Source organism: Zalophus californianus, chromosome 12 (genome assembly GCF_009762305.2).
Source record: "Zalophus californianus isolate mZalCal1 chromosome 12, mZalCal1.pri.v2, whole genome shotgun sequence".
Lineage (NCBI taxonomy): Eukaryota > Metazoa > Chordata > Mammalia > Carnivora > Otariidae > Zalophus > Zalophus californianus.
Genome location: NC_045606.1, coordinates 1,666,823 through 1,687,225, shown reverse-complemented (window position 1 = coordinate 1,687,225; position 20,403 = coordinate 1,666,823). Strand labels below are relative to the sequence as shown.

The window sequence follows — 20,403 nt, the reverse complement described above, 5'->3', positions numbered from 1 at the left end:
GGTGTTTTTGGTGAACAGAAGTTCTTAATTTAATGTAGTCAAGTGTATTGTTCTTTTCCTATTATTGACTTTTGTGCCTTGTTTAGAATTTTTTTCTGCTTCACCAAGCTCATGAAGATAGTCTTCCCTGGTTTTATGCAGAAATTTACTTCTTCTTTTTGTATTTATATCCACAATCCTTCTGTATGTCTGTGTGTATGTGGGTATTTGCCATATATTCATTTGACCAACAAATTCTTCTTGGATCTTTGTACCGAAAGCAGAAGTAACAGAAGCAAAAATTGACAAGTGGTACTACATCAAACAAAAAAGCTTTTGTACAGCAAAGGAAACCATCAACAAAATGAAAAGGCAACCTACAGAATGAGAGAAGATAAATATTTGAAAATCATGTATCTCATAAGGACCTAATATTCAAAATATAGAGAGAACTCATACAACTTAGGAAGAATCAGTCAATCAGTCAAAAATGGGCAGAGGATCTGAGTAGACATTTCTCCAAAGAAGACATGCGGATGGCCAATGGGTACATTAAAAGATGCTCAACATCACTAGTCATTAGGAAAGTGCGAATCAAAACCACAATGAGATACCACCTCATAACTCTCAGAATGGCAAGGAAAAACAAGTGTTGGTGAGGATGTGGAGAAAGGGGAACCCTCATGCATTGCTGATGGGAATATAATTGATACAACCCCGATGGAAAACAGTATGGAGGTTCCTCAAGAAATTATCATATAAAGGAAATAATCAAAACTTTTTTGGAGTGGCTTTTCTCATACTTTTCCACACAATCCCTGGAGATTTATTCAAGTTGTTGCTTATTCCAATAATTTGTCCCTTTTTACTGATAAGTACTATTCCCTGTGTGTAATGATGTGTTTACCTGTGGAAGGACATCTGGCCCGATTCCCATTTTTGACTGCCACAAATAAAGTTGTAGTGAACATTCATGCACAGACTTTTGTGTGAACATAATTTTTCTGAAATACATGCCCAAGAGTGCATTTGTTGCATAGTGTGCTAGTTACATGTTTAGTTTCTTAAGAAACTGCCAGACAGTTTTCGAGAGCAAATGACACATTTCACATCCCCACCAGCAAAGGAGGTATGATCCAATTTCTCCACGTCCTCACCAGCATTTGGTGTTATCATTTTATTTCATTTTTTTAGTGCTCAGATACGTGTGTGGCAATAGCTGGTTGTGGCTTTAAATTATATGCCCTAATGGCTAATGAGGCTAAACATCTTCCCACGTGCTCATTTCCCATCTGTGCATCCTTTTTCGTGAAATGACTTTTTCCTTAAAAGGAGGGGTGTGGCAGGATCCTCCTACCTGGGCCTCGTAACTACTGTAGTGTCTGGGTGAGGGACAGCATCAGGCTGCCTTTCCTGACCTGGCCGCTTTCTGGGGTTCAGTACCTTCTCCAGCTCCATCCACTCATCCCATGCTTCTGGAAGGACAGGGAAAACCTCAGCCTGCAGGGTGATGAGGCTCTCTGGAGCAGGGCACTTCATACGACAGAATCTTTTTTTCCACCTAAGCTCTCTGCTGTCCCTCAGCAAAAGAGTTACGCGGACAAAGAGGCTTCCCAGACTGGACCGTTTATTGTGACTGTTCCCACCCAGCTGCCCAGTGTCTCTGGGTAGGAATGAAGGGTCTTGGCTGACACGAACAGGAAGGTGACCCAGACCAAGTTGTCTGCTGGGGCTGGGTCTCTCTTGAGTATGCCCCACCCTCTCTGTATCTGTCAGACGTAAAGGGAGTCTCAGGCCCAACATAAAAGGAGAGTGTCTCCTCTGGCCACTAAATTTTAATCAGTGCCCCCACTTGATGCCCCTCGCCAGTGTTGGAGGCATAACATGAGGATGTCGGCAGTTGGGGGGGCTCCCATTCCATCCACAGGACGGATGAGCTGCCTTACGCTGCTGGACTGGGATTCTTCTATTTCCTGGGTCAAATTTCATTGGGTGGGAGAGAGATGACACCCTGCACTGTGCCTTCAGTGCTGGGACCCAAGTCTCTGCCTTGTCTTAGCATCGCTCAGAGTTATCCTTTGCTTGCCTATTGCATGATTTCCAGGGTTGTTGTTTGGTTGTGCCTGGTGGGGAGGGACGGGGACTAACAGGTCTATGCTCTCTTGTCCTGGGGAGAAGCTCCAGACTCTAACATAATTTTAATAACACAAAACAGTTGAAACATTCTTCTTAGGAAATGATCCTGATTTTTCAAGTAACCAGGATTCTGGTCGAAAAAAGAAGTTTTATTTTCTGAAATGTTTATTGACTTATATGAAAAATATTATAAAAATGTGTACTTGCTTGTATATTCAATACATGACATTAAAGAATAAGATTAAAAATGTTTTAGCAATGCTGGTCACAAACCTGTATTTCATATATACAAAATACGTAATGGAAAATTTTGGAAATTTCTTTGCGAAGTTTAACTTACATTAGTACGATGGCAATATTGAGGTTAAAATAAACTTGGCAAGAGATGATAAACATGCTAAATGCCGATGGTTGTTGCTCCTTTAAATGTACAGATTTTCCATAGTTTGGACACAAAATTTTTCCTTTGCGTGTCATGTAATTTAGAATTAAAGCCCAGTGAAGTAAAGATGTTTTAAGTGTTCTATAGAGCTTAGCATTTGGGGAGAAAAAGTATTTCTTTCCTGTATGTTAATCTTCATGATTTAGCCAACGATTTTGCCAAAAATAACCCCCCTCCCCTGCAAAATCAAGCATTACAACAGGTGCTAAGAAGGTGGCTACAAACTCATTTTCTCATTACTCCCATGGTTCTCCTCCGCCTCTTGGTTGGTCTGATGCCATGATTGGTAGTTTCCAATAGAACAGTTTTGTTTCAAGTCTTACACTCAAGTCTTGGATCTGGTTTGATCTAGTTTTCACGTATCATGTGAGGATAGGGGTCCAGTTTTCTAAACACCACATATTGAAGAGGCTGTCCTTTCCCCATTATCTAGTCTTGCCCACTTTGCTGTAAATTAATTGATCTCCTGTGCATGAGTTTATTTCTGGGCTACTCTTTCCCATTGATCTATATGTCTGTGTTTATGACAGTACCATACCGTTTTGATTTCTGCTCTAACGTGTATTATCCCTTTTCTCCTGCTTACTTTGGGTTTAATTTTCTCTTCTTATTTCTAGTTTCTTACATTGAAAATTTAGGTAATTAACTTTATCTCTTCTTCCTTTTTAGTATATGCCTTTAACGCTGTAATTCTGCAGATATCCCCTAAGTCCACCTGAACTAATTGGTGGTGCTGTTGAGTTAGGCTACATCCTTGCAATCTGTCTGACTGCTGGGTTCATCCATCACTGTGGGGAGAGTCGTTGGAGTCTTGAACCATTATCATGGATTCATCTCTTCCTCGCTGCAAGTCCGTACTTTTGGTGTATGTGACACTCTGCTGTCAGGCACATACTCATTAAGGGTTGTTACATTCTCTTGGAGAACTGACCTCCTTATCATTAGGTGGAACCCCTCTTTTTCCTTGAGACATGTCCTTGCTCTGGGGTCTGCTCTATTTAGATTCATGTTACCAGGGTGTATCCTCCCCATCCTTTTACTACTCATCTGTATGCATCTTTGTATTTAGAGGGGGTTTCTTGTAGACAGTACATGGTTGGGTTTGCTGGTTTCACTCCGACATTATCTCTCTTTCAATTGGCGCATTTATTCCATTGGCATTTAAAGTAATTATTATCCGAGTGGAGTTAATACTTAACCATATTTGATACTCTTCTCCATTTGCTGTCCTTGTTGCTAGTTCCTCTCTTTGTCTTCTGTTTCTGCCATCTGCGGTTTTAACCAAGCATTTTCTAGAATTCCACTTTCTCTCCTTTCTTAGCACATTGCTACACCTCTTTTTCTGTTATGTTTTTAGTGTTGCCCTAGCATTTGCAATATAATGCAAGTTTGCTTCTGAATGACGCTCTACCACTTCTCAGGCCCCTCATATAAAATCTTCCGAGTTCCTGTATCCTTGCTGTCATTAATTCTACTCATCCATAAACTACAATCATTGAATTCATTGTTTCTACCATTATTTTGGACAAACTATTAACTGTAAGGTTAAAAATAATAAAATAGAGGTTTTTAAACTTATCCTTCACCGGTTCCTTTTCTAGTGCTCATCCTTTCTTTACATAGATCCCACTTTCTGACCCAAATAATTGTCCTTCTCTCTGAAGAAACTCTTAGTATTTTCTGCAAGGCAGGTCTGCTGACAAGATGCCTTCCATGTTTGCTCACCTAGGAAGGTCTTTACTTCTCCCTCACTTTTGAAGGATAGTTTCAGTGGATACAAAATTCTGGGTTGGTTGTTTTCTTCTCTCAATGCATTAGACATTTGGTCCTATCTCCTCTCACTTTTGTGGTTTCTGAGGCAGGGCTCACTGTAATTCTTGCTCCTGCTCATGCATAGTTAAGATGTTGTTCCTCTGACTTCTCTCGATATATTTTCTTCATCTGCATTTTCGGCAGTTTGAATGCAATGTGCCTAGGTGTATATGTTGGGAGAATTTTTCCTGCTAGGTGTTTTCTAGAAAATCTGAAATTGACAGAATTTAAGATCTGTAAACTAAAGTGTCAAGTATCGAACCAGCCAATAGAAATGCACTGTGGATTGCATATAATTTTATTTTATTATTAGTTTTTTAGAAAGGGAGGTGGGCAAGGGGCAGAGGGAGAGAGAATCTCAAGTAGACTCTGTGCTGAGCACAGAGCCTGACACAGGGCTCTGTCTCATGGCCCTGAGATATGACCTGAGCCAAAATCAAGAGTCGGATGCTTAACCAACTGAGCCACACAGGTGCTTCTGGACCACATATAATTTTAAAAATGTTTAATTACTGCATTTAAAAAGCTGAAAATAAGCAGGTAAATTCATTGTAATAATATGGTGTATAAAATTATTAATTTTATATTTTACATTTCTTTTTTATATTAATTCTTGGATATCTGTTGTGTATTTGACACTTACAGCTCCTCTTAATTCATATCCATCATATTTCAAGTGCTCACTATTCAGATGTGTCTGGAAATTATTATATCGGATAGAGTAGATCTATACTTTTTGTATAATAAAATACTTCCTGTAATAAACAGTTTAAAATTAAATTCTTATAATAAAGCATTATAAATTTGTCTATACATAGGCATATATACATAATGTGAGCACTGGAGAAAATTTTAAAGAAGACTCACAGCATAAAGTGGTAGATTTATATACACAAGAAGAATTAGTTATTCGTGTAAACAAAAGACATTTGCAATATGAATGGCAATGTGCTAACTTCCTTACCACATTTGGAGATTTTATTTATTTATTTTTGAAGATTTTATTTATTTGAGAGAGGGAGAGAGAGAGCATGAGCTGGGGAGGAGGGGCAGAGGGAGAAGCAGACTCCCCACTGAGCGCAGATCCCGGGACCCTGAGATCATGACCTGAGCTGGTCAGACGCTTAACCGACTGAGCCACCCAGGCGCCCCCCACATTTGGAGATTTTAGAAGTCACTTAGAAAAATACTGATAATCTAAAAGGAAGTAATGAACACAGAAAATCAAACCAAGTTTACAAAGGAATGAAAAAGAGATAAAAATAGCTTATAAGCACCTGAAAGATACACAGCCCTATTTATAATTAAACACGTGCAAATACAAATAAATTAAATACCTTCTCACCAAATTGACAGTCACACAATGTTTGGATGACCGTGAAGGTGTTGTAACCAGGGACACTCCTGCCAAGTTGTGCCCATCCCTTTGAAAGTGATTTACATTATTGTTTAATAATCCACACAGTGACACAGCAAATCCACAAAAAATTCTGCTTGAAGTCCTTGAACGGATTCACTTAGAGTGCAGGAGGCCATTGGTTAACTGGAGGCTGCCTGGACCCCTCCATTACTAACCGATTATTCAAAGCCCAAATTCTAAACCTATCTTGGTTAAAGATTCCTCCTCCATAAAACAGCCTCACAGGACTGTCACAAGCATTAGTTTAATTGATGGAAAGCACTGCCCTTGTTCTCTTCCCCTGACTTTGGGCTCTCGAATATTCCTCTCCTGAGAGGGTCTGCATCCCTGCGACCTGGGAGCTATGTGCGAGGTGGTGCTGGAGCCGCTGGTGCGAGGTCTGGAGGAGGGCTGGAGAGGTGCTCTGCAATCTCAGACTGAATCTCAGGCTTGTAGTGTGTCCATACCCTGCACTGTGACCTTCCCTCTCTCAGGTAGGAGAGGTCGGTGAGAGGGGCAGAGCTGGGAGTTATGCCCCTATCTCACCGGGGATAATGCTCTGACCATTTTTTTTTTTTTACATTTTTAAAATTATTTATTTAAAAAATTATCTTGGGGAGTGGTCGTTGCCACGGAAAAGGCTTTGCATTATTTTACACGTTTTTTTCCACAATTATTTTACAATTTTTTTCACTTTCTCCTATAAGAGCCATGAAGGGACCTTCCTTGGATCATCATCGTGAGAACCTCATGGGGAGCTAGGGCATAAAATCCAAAAAAGTTTGGAGGAACCCTCAGCCTCCACGATTGTTAGTCAGAATTATTACTGAAATGTCTCCAGACCCCAGTGAGCAGAGCTGAGCTGTTCCTCTTGATTGCATGGTGACAGTTTGCCCTGAACACTCAATGGGGTTTCCAAGAAAAGCCATCAAAATGTAATATATTGGCTTTTTTCTTATTGTGGGGATGAAGGTGATGGAATCTAAGCTCTTCATATCCAGGAGCCGGAACTGGAAATTTCACTGGAAAATGTGTATATCACCAATGCATCTGGATTTACATTAACATAAAGAAAGAGAAGACGGCAGGGTATTTTTCCTACAATGATCGAGAAAGATTTATTCCCTACCTGAATAGAAGCAAGCAGAGGAACCGGTCAGAGGGTGGGGTTACTGATGTCTATCACTTGCAAAAATGTGTTACGAGCCCATGGGGTGCGTTTCCAGATTTTGTAGACAGAAAAGATTGAACACGAGCTGGAATTAATTTGCCCCAAATTCTTCCTATATATTCTTCTGCTGTAAAATCTTAATCAGGAAGTGTGAATATTTACCCTAGTTTCTAAAATTTCTTGTTAAAGCTTGCCTCACTTTCTAAGTTCGTGATTTTAAATCAGGGTAATTTAAACCATTTGAAATATCTCTATAAAAGTATTTAACAAAATCTGTCAGAAAATGAACATTTGTATGTTCTGACAGTCAAACAAATATCCTCAATTTTTCCAAAACAAACAAACAAAGAAATCATCTTTGGATAAAAACTGAAGATGGAAAATTTCAACCAAACAGGAATTATCCATAAAAATCAAGTGTTCTCAAATTAAAGCTTATAGTGGAAACTGTTTCACAATTGTAATTACATTGGTCATTCTCCCCCGTGTTTATAATGGGTTACAATACCTCAACTCGATGAGAAAAGCCAAGTACAAAATGTCAGGGCTAAAACCACATGAAGGCTCTTAATATTTGTGCTAATTTCTACTCCCTCCGGCATGTGTTGTGAAATGTAGGCTTCTTTTCAAACCCACCCCCTGAATCCCCAGTGAGTTGTAGAGAAGTTTCAAGAGTTAAAGAATCATTCTTCTCTTCAATAACTAAAATAATGGAAACCACCATTTTTCTTCATGAAAACTGGGTAAAATAAATGCCTTTTTATTTTGGGAGTGCATCAGTGCTTGGTCGAATATAGCCTGTGTTTGCAGCGATCTCTGTACATCAGGAAGGAGAGCATCTGTGAAATGGGGGAGTCTATGCTTTCCTCCACCATGGCTGCACCCAGCCTTTCCCCCAGTTACAGTTACGTAGACATTAGAGCCCAGACGTCCCTTCCGAAGCTCTGGTCTGTGAGTGCATTGGGTTTGCAAAGAGAAAGGGGCAGTGGACTGAGAACTCAGAGATCTTCATCCAGCACCTGTAACATGCCCGGCACCAGTCTCGTTTTCTCTCTGCCTTTATTCTTAGCATAATTCAAGGGGAGAAATATAGTCCTTCCTCTTTTAAAGGCTGTCTGTTGACCAGTGCACTTCCAGGGGCTGACTGAATGTCTCTTCCGGTAGGAGCAGAGATGCTTGGAAAACACAGGTGTTCGGGCTGTGAAAAGCAAAGGGTCAGTCCCAGAAGATAGAGGACCGCCCCCAAGGACACCGGCTGCTGAGACCTTCAGTCTGACTTAGCAGCCCAGGGTTGGTTGCTCAACACCTCAACTTACAAAATCAATCTGCTTCCCCCAAATTGAGGGCACTCGATGGATATACCGACAGTTGGTCCTCTCCTACCTCCTCCTTGGAGGATGTTAACCCATTTTCGATCTCCGCCTATAAGCATGAGGATGCTGTCCTCACCCATTGTCCTGACCGCTTGGGTGCAGATGGGCTCCTCCCCATCATCACTAGACCGTGTAAAATGTTGTGTGTGAGCCTATCAACTAGGAGCAGAGAGAGAGGAAGGCATGGGCTGGTTATCATGAGGCTGGCTGTGTAAGAAATTAAGAAATACAAAATGGACGGCCAAGATATTCCTTTATTTGGGAGAACGTCCGCTTTTACCACTATTGTTTCAAGCAGGGGTTATACCGTCGGTCCCAAGGTACTAAAGAAAGCTTTGCCCAACACATGGAGCTAGACAGTCTGAACCAAAGGAAATTAAAGCACAAAAAAGAAAATCAAGTCAAAATAAGAATAATAAAAATTCACACTGTACAGGATAAGTGTATTCTCTATAAGTGGTTCTAAAACTTGGCTTCAAGCTTCAGGAAAATCAAAGCAAAAGGCGTACCTACCCACACATACATTTTTTTAATTACGTGAAAAGTGGAAGTATGACAACTCTTCCAGGGAGACAGAATGTCATCCTTTCATTTTTCCAAAGAAAACTACTAAAACAATTTATAAAATGATTTTTTATATATTGCATGGTGTCTGAGGCTATCCGTAAACATAATTTGAGTAAATGCGTTTCCGTGTGGAATTTCTGGTCCTTGGGTTTACTGGGGGATAAAGTTTGAACAACTGTTGATGGAAATCCTTCTCCAGGCGTGGAAGGAAGATTGGATGAAATAGAAAGAGCACGGGGCTAGAAATCAGAATTCTGGGTTTGAACTCCAGCTCTCTGGGTAACCGGACATGTGACCTTCAAGAAGTCACCTTCTCTGTCTCCTTATTTGTTTCCCATGTGCACAGAGGCATGCTCCACATTGGCTTGGCTCCCTTCTGTATCTCCAGCACCTAGAAAATCGCGTGGCACACAATCAGTGCCCAATAATTATTTGTCAATATCTTTGTTGAATGAACAGATGAAATGAATAACAGAGCAGCAGATTTACAAAATAAAAATATTTTTTTTATTTTTATTTTTATTTTTTTTATTTTTTTTAAAGATTTTATTTATTTATTTGAGAGAGAGAGAATGAGAGATAGAGAGCACGAGAGGGAAGAGGGTCAGAGGGAGAAGCAGACTCCCTGCTGAGCAGGGAGCCCGATGCGGGACTCGATCCTGGGACTCCGGGATCATGACCTGAGCCGAAGGCAGTCGCTTAACCAACTGAGCCACCCAGGCGCCCAAAAATATTTTTTTTTAAACTTTTTATTCACTTATTCATGAGAGACCGAGAGAGAGAGAGAGAGGCAGAGGGAGAAGCAGGCTCCCAAGGAGCAGGGAGCCTGATGCGGGACTCGATCCCAGGACCCTGGGATCATGACCTGAGCCGAAGGCAGACGCTTAACCATCTGAGCCACCCAGGCGCCCCAAAATAAAAATATTTTTGTTGAATAGAGAATACCTTACAAATTGTTGATGGGGGGGGTGTCCAAGATTGGAATTATTGTCTAACTCCTAGTTGTGTTAGTCTGCTGGGGCGGCCATGGCAAAATACCATCAGCAGGGTGGCTTGGACAACAGACATTTATTTCTCCCAGTTCTGTCGGATGCAAGTTCAAGATCCAGGTGTGGGCAGGGCTGGTTTCTCCTGACGCCTTTCTTCTTGGTGTGTAGACAGCTCTCTCCTCTCCATGTCCTCACAGCGTCTTCCCTCTGTGTGTCTGTACCCTGATGTCCTCTTCTTAGAAGGACGCCAGTCATAATGGAGCAGAGCTCACCCTAGTGACCCCATTTTACCTTAACTACCTTTTTAGAGGCCCTTTGTCCAAATACAGTTCCATTGAGGGTTAGGGCTCCAACATATGAATTTTGAGGGGGGTACAATGCATTCTATAGCACCAGGTAACCCCAAGGATATGGAATAATACCATGGAATCCCAGAAGATATTCGGAAACTGAATTGTAACTATTAAACCCCAAATGCATATTCCTAGCCAAAATTCTTTCTAATCCAGGTTATACGCTCTGTAATTAGAATAGAGATACAATTTTCTCACCGTGATAAAACGTTTATAAGAGTGAAACTATATCATTCTAGCTTTATTTTCTCATTGCTCAATGTTTGCATCCTTCAATGGTTAGGATGTTTTGAAATTCAGAAAATGTCCCCAGAATAAATGAGGCCATGAAGTCAACACAAGAAGAGCTACCAGTGCCAAGTTAAAATATTTAGAAGTTAAGGAAAACATTAGAAATGAAAAATGATCCTTCTTCTTTCTGCCAGTTAGTGTAATTTGCCCAAAGTCAGTGAACGTCATACGATCTATTAAAATCCATGGGTCAATTCTATTACTTACACTCCATCACCAGAGATGATGTCTCTTCTGTTTAAAACACTTTTGTTTTTCCCTTGGCTTCGGGGCCACAGTGCCCTCCCTTGTTCCTCCCATTTCTCTCTCATCGTAGATCTGTGCCCCCGGCAGACCACCTCCTCCACCCCCCGCTTCAATGCCAGAAATGCACGACCGCCTCTCGGGGCTCCATCTGAAGCTGCGACTGTCCCCGGAGGCCCAGGGTCACACGCCCAGCCACTCACGCACACCTGACCTCGTGTCTCCAATAGGCGTCCTCAAGACCAGGACAAGCCACTGGCCCTTGAGGCCTAAACCATCAGCTTCATGTGTGCTCCTCCAAGCGTGCAAGGTCTTCAAACGGTGTCACGTCCTCCACCTCTCGTGGGGACCTGGGCGATTGTCCCTGCTCAGTCCCCTGGCTCTCTGCCCTGCCCCCACACAGACTATCGGGTCCTGAGGTCTCCTGATGAGTGAAGAGAGGGGCTGAGGCTTCCTCCAGGTCATGGAGGGCTGGACAGACCCCTTCTTCCCTGTGCCTGAAACACACCTGTCCCCTACATGCAGGGTCTGTGTCTTCTGAACCACTCAGGGGACACGGACATACCACGCCTGGCCTCTTCACATCCTTCTGCTGACAGTGACCTCTGAGCGGTCACACACTTCCCTTGCGCCCTCAACCTCCTGGTGGCCCCATTTCCCCTAGTGGTTGCTGTTCCTTCCTTCCAAAGGTTGGTGTGGGGACTCGGGGAGCTGGGCCTCCATGCCCATTGGTTGTGCGATTCCTTTTAGTTTAGGGTTAGTTTATGTAGACCAGTTCCTCCAGAGGTTCTGCCTCCAGCCCCTCATACCGCTGGACAGCAGAAGTCCCAAGGGCAGCCTCGTCTCTGGAGTCCCGCGTTCTCCCTTCGTACGCCCGGCACCCAACCAATCATATGCCATCGTCTTCCACCCACATTTAAAACCCCTCACAATGACCAAGTAGAGGCTATGGTCTCGGCACAGGGAGCAGACCCATGCTGTATGGGTGTTTCTGTATTGACATGACTATGACCCCTTTGGAGCACGTTTCCCAGAATCGAGGTGCAGGCTGCACCACAGCGGGATTTTATCTTCCTGTTTTTCCAGAGAGGCATCTGGGGTAGAAGTCCATCCAGAAATGTCACCTTTATTCTCCAACTTTAACTTCTCCCTCGAGGTTTCTGGGGTCCGCAGCTGCGGTTCTGGCCGGCACAAAAGCTCCAGCATCGAAGACGGGGGTCTCGGCAAAGTCTCCGAATGAGGCCACCCCTGTGAGTCTGCAGCGACAGGGCCTCCTCCACCTTCGTGTGTTTAGGGATTTCTGCCTGCAAGCGTTTCTGCCAGGCAGCAGAGTTCACGTTCACGTAGTGTTTTAGCAAACGGAGAACTCGAGTCTCCTGGTAAATGTGTCTTGGGTCGGGGATGCTTAGTGAAGAAAAGAACCCTTGATTGGAAGGAGGGAGGGAGGGGAGATTTTTCTACAAAGTCTCAGGGGACCACCCACCCACCCTCCACTCCCCCTGGGCGCCCTGCAGGGGACTTCAGACCTGGGTCAGGTGACAGCGCTATGGCGTGGGGGCGGTGTCCCCAGCTCCCATGGGGTCAGCTGGGCATGCAGACCAGGCCTGTGAGGAGCTGTGACTTGCCAGGGGAATGGGACACCGGGGGCGGGTGGCCCTGGGGGCTGGGTTGGCTTGTCAGCTGGAGGAACTTGGGTCCTCTCTGCAAAGCAAGGAAAACATTTGTAGCAAACGTGCATTTACTGTAGGCCAGTTCAAGTTGTTTACATTTAAAAAACTCTTCCCCGCCATCCTGAGCCTTGTGCCGTTCCATCCCAGGAGAATGAACTCGGACTCTACTCCCCGAGAAGGTTCCAGAAGGTGAACCGGCCTGGGTGTGCACATACCTGATGGCTGGCTCCTGGCCCCACAGGCAGGGCTGTGGTCCTCACAGCATGGCCGCTGTTTGCACCACGGTAACCCCGAGGGCACGCAGAAGGAACGCGGTGGGGTAGCTTCCAAACTCTGTTCCAGCTCCCTGCCCAGTGGGGTGGGCGGTCCTGACAGACACTGATGCTGTTCCTGTGACCCCAAAGCCTGGAAGTCAGAGGGATGAGGGCTCAGAGCTTTCCCCTCTGGCCCAAGCACCCAGTGCTGCACATGGAACAGGCTTCCTTGCCCGGGGGGCCCCTTCATTCTGCAGTGAGCTTTCCGGGCGCCGCACTGGATCTGGGCTCAAGCCAAGGGTCCGAGGTTGGAAACTCCCTGGGTGATCAGCCAGTTTGAACAGACTGACTTGTGCTTGCAGAGGTGGTCACACAGAAGGAGAAACTCTGGCTTGGGGAATCTCTGAGCCTGAATGATGAATGGGCTTCGCGAGACCCCAGGGAAGCCCACGGTGTCAAGGGAATGAAGTGTCAACCGATTTGCCCCTCGCCACCACCTCGTGGCATCTCCGGGCCCTGGGATGGGTGAGGGAACTCCGTCCCCGTGACTGCTTCTGAGGTTCCTGTTAGGCATGGCAGCTCGGCTGGGTCCCGGCTCATCCTGTGAGCAACTTCCTATGCTGGGCAGCGTGGCCGTTTCAACCAGGTGTCGTGGAAGTGCCACCTGGGTGGGACACTTACCTCTTAAGACTTCTACCTGAGCATCATTGCTGGGGAAGCTTTAGGGCTCCAACGCCGGTCGGTCAGAGAGCAGAGCGAAGGGGACATCTCCCTGCCTTCACGGGTCACAGCTTCCTTTCAGGATCCGAGAGCAATGCCCCAGTGTCTGGGAGAGCTTGTGGAAGTAACCACAGCTCTTTGAGCCTGCACTCGCCATTCCCGTTCTGGGAGCCCGCCCTGAGCCTCGTTGGGGAGGGGGTCCTGCGGTGGTTAGACCTACATAGTGACTCACCGCAGGACCTCAAGCACTGCTGTCACTTCTTCTGTGTTACTGGGTAAAGGGGAGGAGAGGACCACAGATCCACAGACCTCTCCAGGGGCCACCTCCCTATTCCCACTCTTCCCTATTCTCACTATTGACTATTCCCACTCTTCCCTATTCCCACTCTTCCCTATTCTCACTATTGACTATTCTCACTCTTCCCTATTCTCACTCTTCCCTCTTCTGTTTATTCTTTGGAGCAGCCATCCTCAAGAATTTCCCTTACTTACCATCCTTCTTTGTTTTTATTATGTTCAATTAGCCAACACAGAGTAAGTCATTAGTTTTTGCTGTAGTGTTCAACAATTCACTAGTTGCATATAACACCCAGTGCCCATCACCATCCCATCCTTCTCTTCTCCCAGGCTCCCTGGAGCCCCGGTGTCTAAGCCGGCTGCTTCCCACTGGACTTGTCCCCTTGAGGTCAACAGTAGCCCCCTGGTGACTGTCCGTGGTCAACCTTAAGTCCCCCTAGATCTCCTCCTGGGGTGTATTTGTCATGCTGATCACTGCCTCATTTTTTCTTTCTTTTTGATAATTGTAAAAACACTGAACATGGGATCAAGCCCATTAACAAATGTTTAAGTGTGCAACACTGAATGGTTAGCGATGGCACTGGGGTGTGTGGCCGATCTCCAGGGTTTACTCATCTGGCATCAGTGAAACTTTATACCCACCGAGCAACCCCTCCCCTTCCCCTCCCCCAACGCCGCCAACTCCCATTCTACTTCGTCACCCCGAGTTTGGCTATTTCAGATTCCACACGGAACCCACAGTCTCACCTCTGGGTATTTATCCAAAAGAATTGAAATGAGGACCTCAGAGAGATAACTGTACACACATGTTCACGGCATCATGATTCACCACAGCCAAGAGGCGGGACCAGCCCGGTGTCCGTCGATGGATGAATGGATAAGGAAGAGTTGGTTTATTCATGTAACGGAATATTAGCCAATACATCACTTGTTGTCAATGGTGTTTCTCTTTCAGAATTTTTTTTAAATTTTAACTTCTTATTTTAATTATTATTTTATTAGTCTTTTATTGCCTCTGCATTTTGAGTCCCATTAAGAAATCTTCCCCTACACCAGGAGGAATTCACGGATGTTTTCTCCTCATGCTTGTGTGCTTTCAGTTTGTGCATTAGGATTCCCGAGCTATGTGGATTGTGTCTTCTTTTTTTTTTTTAAGATTTTATTTATTTATTTGAGAGAGGGAAAGAGAGAGAGAGATTGAGAGAACGAGTGGGGGGAGGGGCAGAGGGAGAAGCAGGCTTCCCGCGGAGCAGGGAGCCCGATGGGGGACTCCATCCCAGGACCCTGGGATCATGACCTGAGCCGAAGGCGGACGCTTAACTGACCGAGCCACCCAAGCACCCGATTTTGTCTTCTGTATGGTGTGAGACATTTAATTTTTTTTTTCTAATGGCTACTCAACTGTCCCAGCACCAATAAAGAGCTCACGTTTACCCCTATGGTTGAGATACTACCTTTGTCATATACAACATTTCTATATGCATTTGAGTTTAATTCTGTTTGATTTCACTGGTCTACTTGTTTATTCAATAATACTTCACCATTTCAATTACTGAGATTTCATGGGATGTGTTAATATCTGTGAGGGCTGGCTCCCCTTGGGGTTTTCCCTTTTCAGTGTTTTCCTGCTTACTCTTGAATGTTGGTTTCATGAATTTTGATATCAGCATTAAAATATTTTACTAAGATTTCAATTAATTTACAAATTATTTTAGGGAGAATGACATCTTTATAATGCTGGCTCAGCCTATCTAATTAAAGAGGGTGCCTTTTATATGTTCAAGTATACTTTTGTGTTTTTTAGTAGTTTGCAAAGTTTTTAAACATTTTCGTTTTATAGGTTTTGCACGTTTCTTGCTGACTTTATTCCGAACTATTTCTGCCTCTTTCCTGCTATTTTAAATGGCATTTTCTCAGTCATTATATGTTCTTAACTTGTATTGCTTGTGTTTGTGAAGGCTCTTGGTTTCACTTGTTGATTGCATTGAGTAGTGACAGGGAGAGTGAACTTTCTTGCCTTGTTCTTAGATATTACCGGAAATTCCTCTAAATTTTCCCCACCAAATAAACTGGCTTTTCAGCTACAGTATGCATATTCTATCATGTTAAGGGTGTATCCCACATTTCTTAGTCTTCTATTCTTGTGAGGTGTTTTGTTTTTTTTTTTTTTATCATGAGTAGAGGTTGAATTTTGACAAGGGTGTTCTCAACACCTACTGAGATAATTATATACTTTTACTAGATTGATTAACATAGTGTATGATATATAAGGATTTCCCAATATAGAATCAATATTGCACATTCTACTTGGTTGTGGCATATTCTTTTCTGAATGTGGTGTTGGATTCTGCTCTCTCAGGTTTTGCGGAGACATGGTACCTGGATATTCGGGGGTGATATTTGTCTGTAGTTTTGCTCCTTTGCAGGGTCCTTCCCTGGTTAGGTATCAGTGTTATACTTGCTTCACAGAAGGATTTAGGAGGTTGTCTTTTCTTTTCTTCCAGTGTTCTGGGATTATTTATAGAGCATCACAAGAGCCTGGTCCTGGAAGTTTTGCTAGAATTCCCCTCAGAAGCCATTTGGAGCCGTGCTATTTTGGGGACGGTTCCTTAACACATTTCTCTGTTTATAACTCTAAAGGGGCCATTTTGGTTTATGAATCTAATGGGGCCATTTTGGTAATTTACAGTTCTCTGGTAAATTTCCATTTAGTTGGGATTTTCACACTTATTTGTATAAAGATTTGCAAAACAGCCTCATTTTTAAAGAAAATTCTGCTCTTTCAAAGGTTATTTTCCACATATCATTTCTTATTTAAGTCTGATTTCCCCCTTCCCTCTGAATTAAGTTGGCTTTTGGTTTGTCTGTTTTGTTAATTTAAAAACATGATTTAATTAATTAATTTTTTAAAAACTCTCCTTCTAATTAGTTTCTGCCTTTTTGCTTTTGTCATTTCCTCCTTGAGACTTGTTTTTTTTGTTTGTTTGTTTGTTTACTTTGTTACCTCTTCTTCTTCTTTTTTTTTGGACGTGGGATTTTAATTCATTTATTTTTATACTTTCCTTTCTATTGATAAAAGTGTTTATCATTGCCTCTGACCGCTGCTCTATATTCATACCACATATTCCAATACGTAGTATTTTCATTTTTATCATTTTTACAGTTTGTATTTCCCCTTTCATGCAGGGTGATTTAATGGGGGTTTCTTAATTTTCAGATGGAAGGATCAGTATGTCTGGCTTTTGTTAGTAAATCCTAGCTTCATCATTTTGTGATCTCAGAATGTGTTTGTAAAGTTTCACCTTTTTAGTGTATGTGCTGCTGAAGCGAGCCCTCTCCTTTTTGAAAGTTGGTATTTTCTCTGTCAACTAATAATGGCCAATTTTGGCCAATTTTGTGAATGTGTGCTGCAGAGGAGAGTGTGTTCTCCAGCATCGAGCCTCGGGGCTGCGTGTCGACCCACGAGGTCACTCCCTGACTATGCGTCTAGGTTTCTCACTTACAGAAACTGTGAGATAATAAACTGGTGTTATTTTAAGGCAGGGAGTTTGTGTAGTTTGTCGTGCATAAATAGAGAAGCACCTGGATGCGAGGGGGTAGAATTGTGTTAGTCCTTCTGGAAATGCGCTGTGGACAGAGGGGTGGAAGGATTTTGAGAAACATCTTGGAGAAAGCTGAGGATGTGTGGGGTGGGCTCTTGGCTGAATCTGGACTTTGAGGACACGTAGGTGATGGCTCAGAAGGAGGTGAGGCTCGTGTGATCAGAAACTAGGGAAGGGGGTCCTTGTTATGTGCTGGCAGAGACCTTGACAGCATTGCATCCTGAAGTGATGTGTGCAGAAGGACTTGCAAGCAGTGGGCATGGTTGAGCAGCTAAGGAGATTTGCGAGAGCAGAATGTGGAAGGTGCTTCCTGGTTTCTTCTTGCTGCCAGTAGTGAAATGAAAGAGGGAGTGGAGGCATCGAAGGAAGAACTTGTTGGAAGGAGCCAGAACCGGGTGATTCTGGACGTTCTCAGTCTCTCCAGAGGTCAAAGGATCCTAACTGTGAGAACTAACTGCTGGAAGCTTGCATCAAGAAAAGCCTGAGCACCCGCACAATCCAGCAGGTCTCAGAGCTCGCTGGTGTCCTGATTTTAAGCTGGCCCCAAACGCTGAGCCCATGACGCTGGGGCTGTCGAGCCCCGATGCCCAGTGAAACTCTCTGGGAAATCACAAAAGCCGAAGTGGAAGAACGTGGAAGTAGTGGAAGTGAAGGTGATGGACTTGAAATTGGAGAAAAATCTGTTTTCTTCATTGGAAGTAAAAATAGGGGAAAGACTACTATTATTCTAAGGTGTCTTGACAGGGATGAGCCACCAAAACCAACCTTAGCTTTGGAATATACATACGGAAGAAGAACGAAAGGGCATAATATACCAAAAGATATTGCTCACTTTTGGGAACTAGGTGGAGGAACCTCTTTATTGGACTTAATCAGCACACCAATCACGAGTGACACCTTATGGACATTTTCTATTGTTCTTGTTTTGGATCTTTCCAAACCTAATGACCTTTGGCCCACCATGGAAATTCTGTTGCAAGCCACAAGAAGCCATGTAGGTAAAATGATAATGAAACTGGGGAAGACAAATTCTAAAGGAGAGTCTGAAATGAGACAGAAGATACGGAGTAATATGCAGAAGGACCATCCAGTGAGTTGCTGTTGGGATTATTCCTAGAATCCTTAGCCCCATACATAAAGATAACATCACAAACAATTTCCTTAGGTTTTTATGCATGATTTGAAATTCATTTGATGTAGATGAACTTGTTCACTGGAGAATTACAGCAATATAATAAAACCGCAGTGAGAGCAAAACAAGGGGAAAAAAAAAAAAAGAAAAAGCCTGAGCATGTGATCGGCCACACCCGCAAAGTTCTCTTGAAAGAGATGAAGTGTGTGTTCCTCTCAGGAGGCTTAAGGACCTGAGCAGTTGCCAGAGATGGAGTTGGAATGATCTTGGAAAGATCTGTGGATGTGGCTCTTGTCTAATGGGGTATAATCCATGGAAAACCCACAAAGATCTTTAGAAAATTGTTTCATCACAAACACAGCCAACTTGGACTCTAGGGGCAGAGAAGAGACAGGGGGACAGGAGGCCACTGGGACCCTACATTCTACTCTCAGGAAGCAGACTGCTGAAGCCACTCCGTGGTAAGGTTGTGCTGCCTTTTGTGCAGAAGCAATGATGGCTTGGCAGGTGGGACGCAGAGCCCAGAGAGCTGAGAGCCAGGGAGAAACATTCCCAGGTCCTGAAACCTACCCCAGAGCCCCTGTATTCCCAGCCGGATTTCAGAATGACCATGCGCCAGCGAGCTCCTATTTTACCACCCTCCTCCTTGACCCAGGACATCCCCAGCAATTGCCTTCTGCCTGTGGGGTACTGGGGACACATGGCTCTGAGTTCTAGTCCACAGATGGAAAACAGTTGTGGCTCAGGAGCTACACGAAATGGACTGCACCCAGGAGCCTCACTGGGTCTGGATTTAGGTGGTAATCCATGGTGACAATTTGGACTTTGGGCTCGAGAGCTGATGAGGTCTGATCGGATGATGAGACTCTGATCTTTGCGCTGAGCTGTAATGAGACTCCGCTAACCCTTGCTCAGGCCACTGACCTCCAGAAATTTAATCCTGTAAGTTTGCAGGAGTTGGCTACGCACAGCAGAAAACTAACATAGACGTAGTTTTTCACTGCTTCACGGTTCTGTGTCGGGGCGGATGTGGGGGGCATGCGACTGGGGAACATACTTTAGTTGATTTGCGTGGAATTTTATTTTTCAATACTCTGCATGGTTTTCCATACACCTTACTTTCCTTTGGTTCTTTTTCATGATTATTTCGTATCTTGCTTCAGTATCTGGTATAACTAGTACATTGTGTATATTATGACTTTTCAATCAATCTACCCAAATCCAGGTGCTCCAACAAGTTTTGGGGTGGTTGTTTTGGTGGTGGGTTGGGTAGTTGCCAATGGGAACATCTTATTAAAATCTGGTTTAGAGGTCTGATAAGTCTGAACATGGTAGCTGTGATTATTTCTGAGGGACGGATGTTCAGTTTGGTACTTACTGTTGTTTTGTTGTTGTTATTTGTATTTTAAAAAATTTGTCTTCGCTGAGCATGCTTTACTACTGCCATAATAGCTAATTGTCGTAATGGTAACACCGGTTACTCTGGGCTACTGTCATATCACATATGAAGAAGAATAATTTACATGAGGGATTTTATTTATCTATTCTGTGCAGCAATATTCTTAGGCGAGCGCTGTCATCCTCTTTTGAGGCTTAGTCAGCTTAGATAAAAGTTAAAAATACAATGCAATATGTCACGAATCAAGATGGAATTTTGTTGGGAATTATATAAAACTTCATTGGGAGGGGGTCTTTTCTCCTTCTCCTTATGAGTATGTTTATTGTCTGATGAATATGTATTAAGAACTTACTCTCAATTTGGACCAGGCAGGGTGCAAAGCACTTTGCATACGTGATCGCATTGGCCACATGTGATATTGTGATTTATAATAAGAAACATATAATTTAAAATATGTAAAAATATTGGTCTTGGTCCCCATTCCTGGCACAGAGCTCCGCAAACCCTTGGAATTTCCTAAGTGGTGAGAGCATGAAGGTGTCTGTTGTTATGTTAATGGAGTGATGCTTGGAAA

At 43.6% G+C, this 20,403-nt stretch overlaps 1 protein-coding gene across 1 annotated transcript; it reads left to right on the top strand.

Moving 5' to 3' along the window:
- Positions 1-17,881: 17,881 nt before the first annotated feature.
- On the top strand, positions 17,882-18,415 carry LOC113911008 (cytoplasmic dynein 2 light intermediate chain 1-like). Its single transcript, XM_035723190.1, has one exon. The coding sequence runs from the start codon at positions 17,882-17,884 to the stop codon at positions 18,413-18,415; it is 534 nt and encodes a 177-aa protein (XP_035579083.1).
- The last annotated feature ends 1,988 nt before the right edge of the window (positions 18,416-20,403 follow it).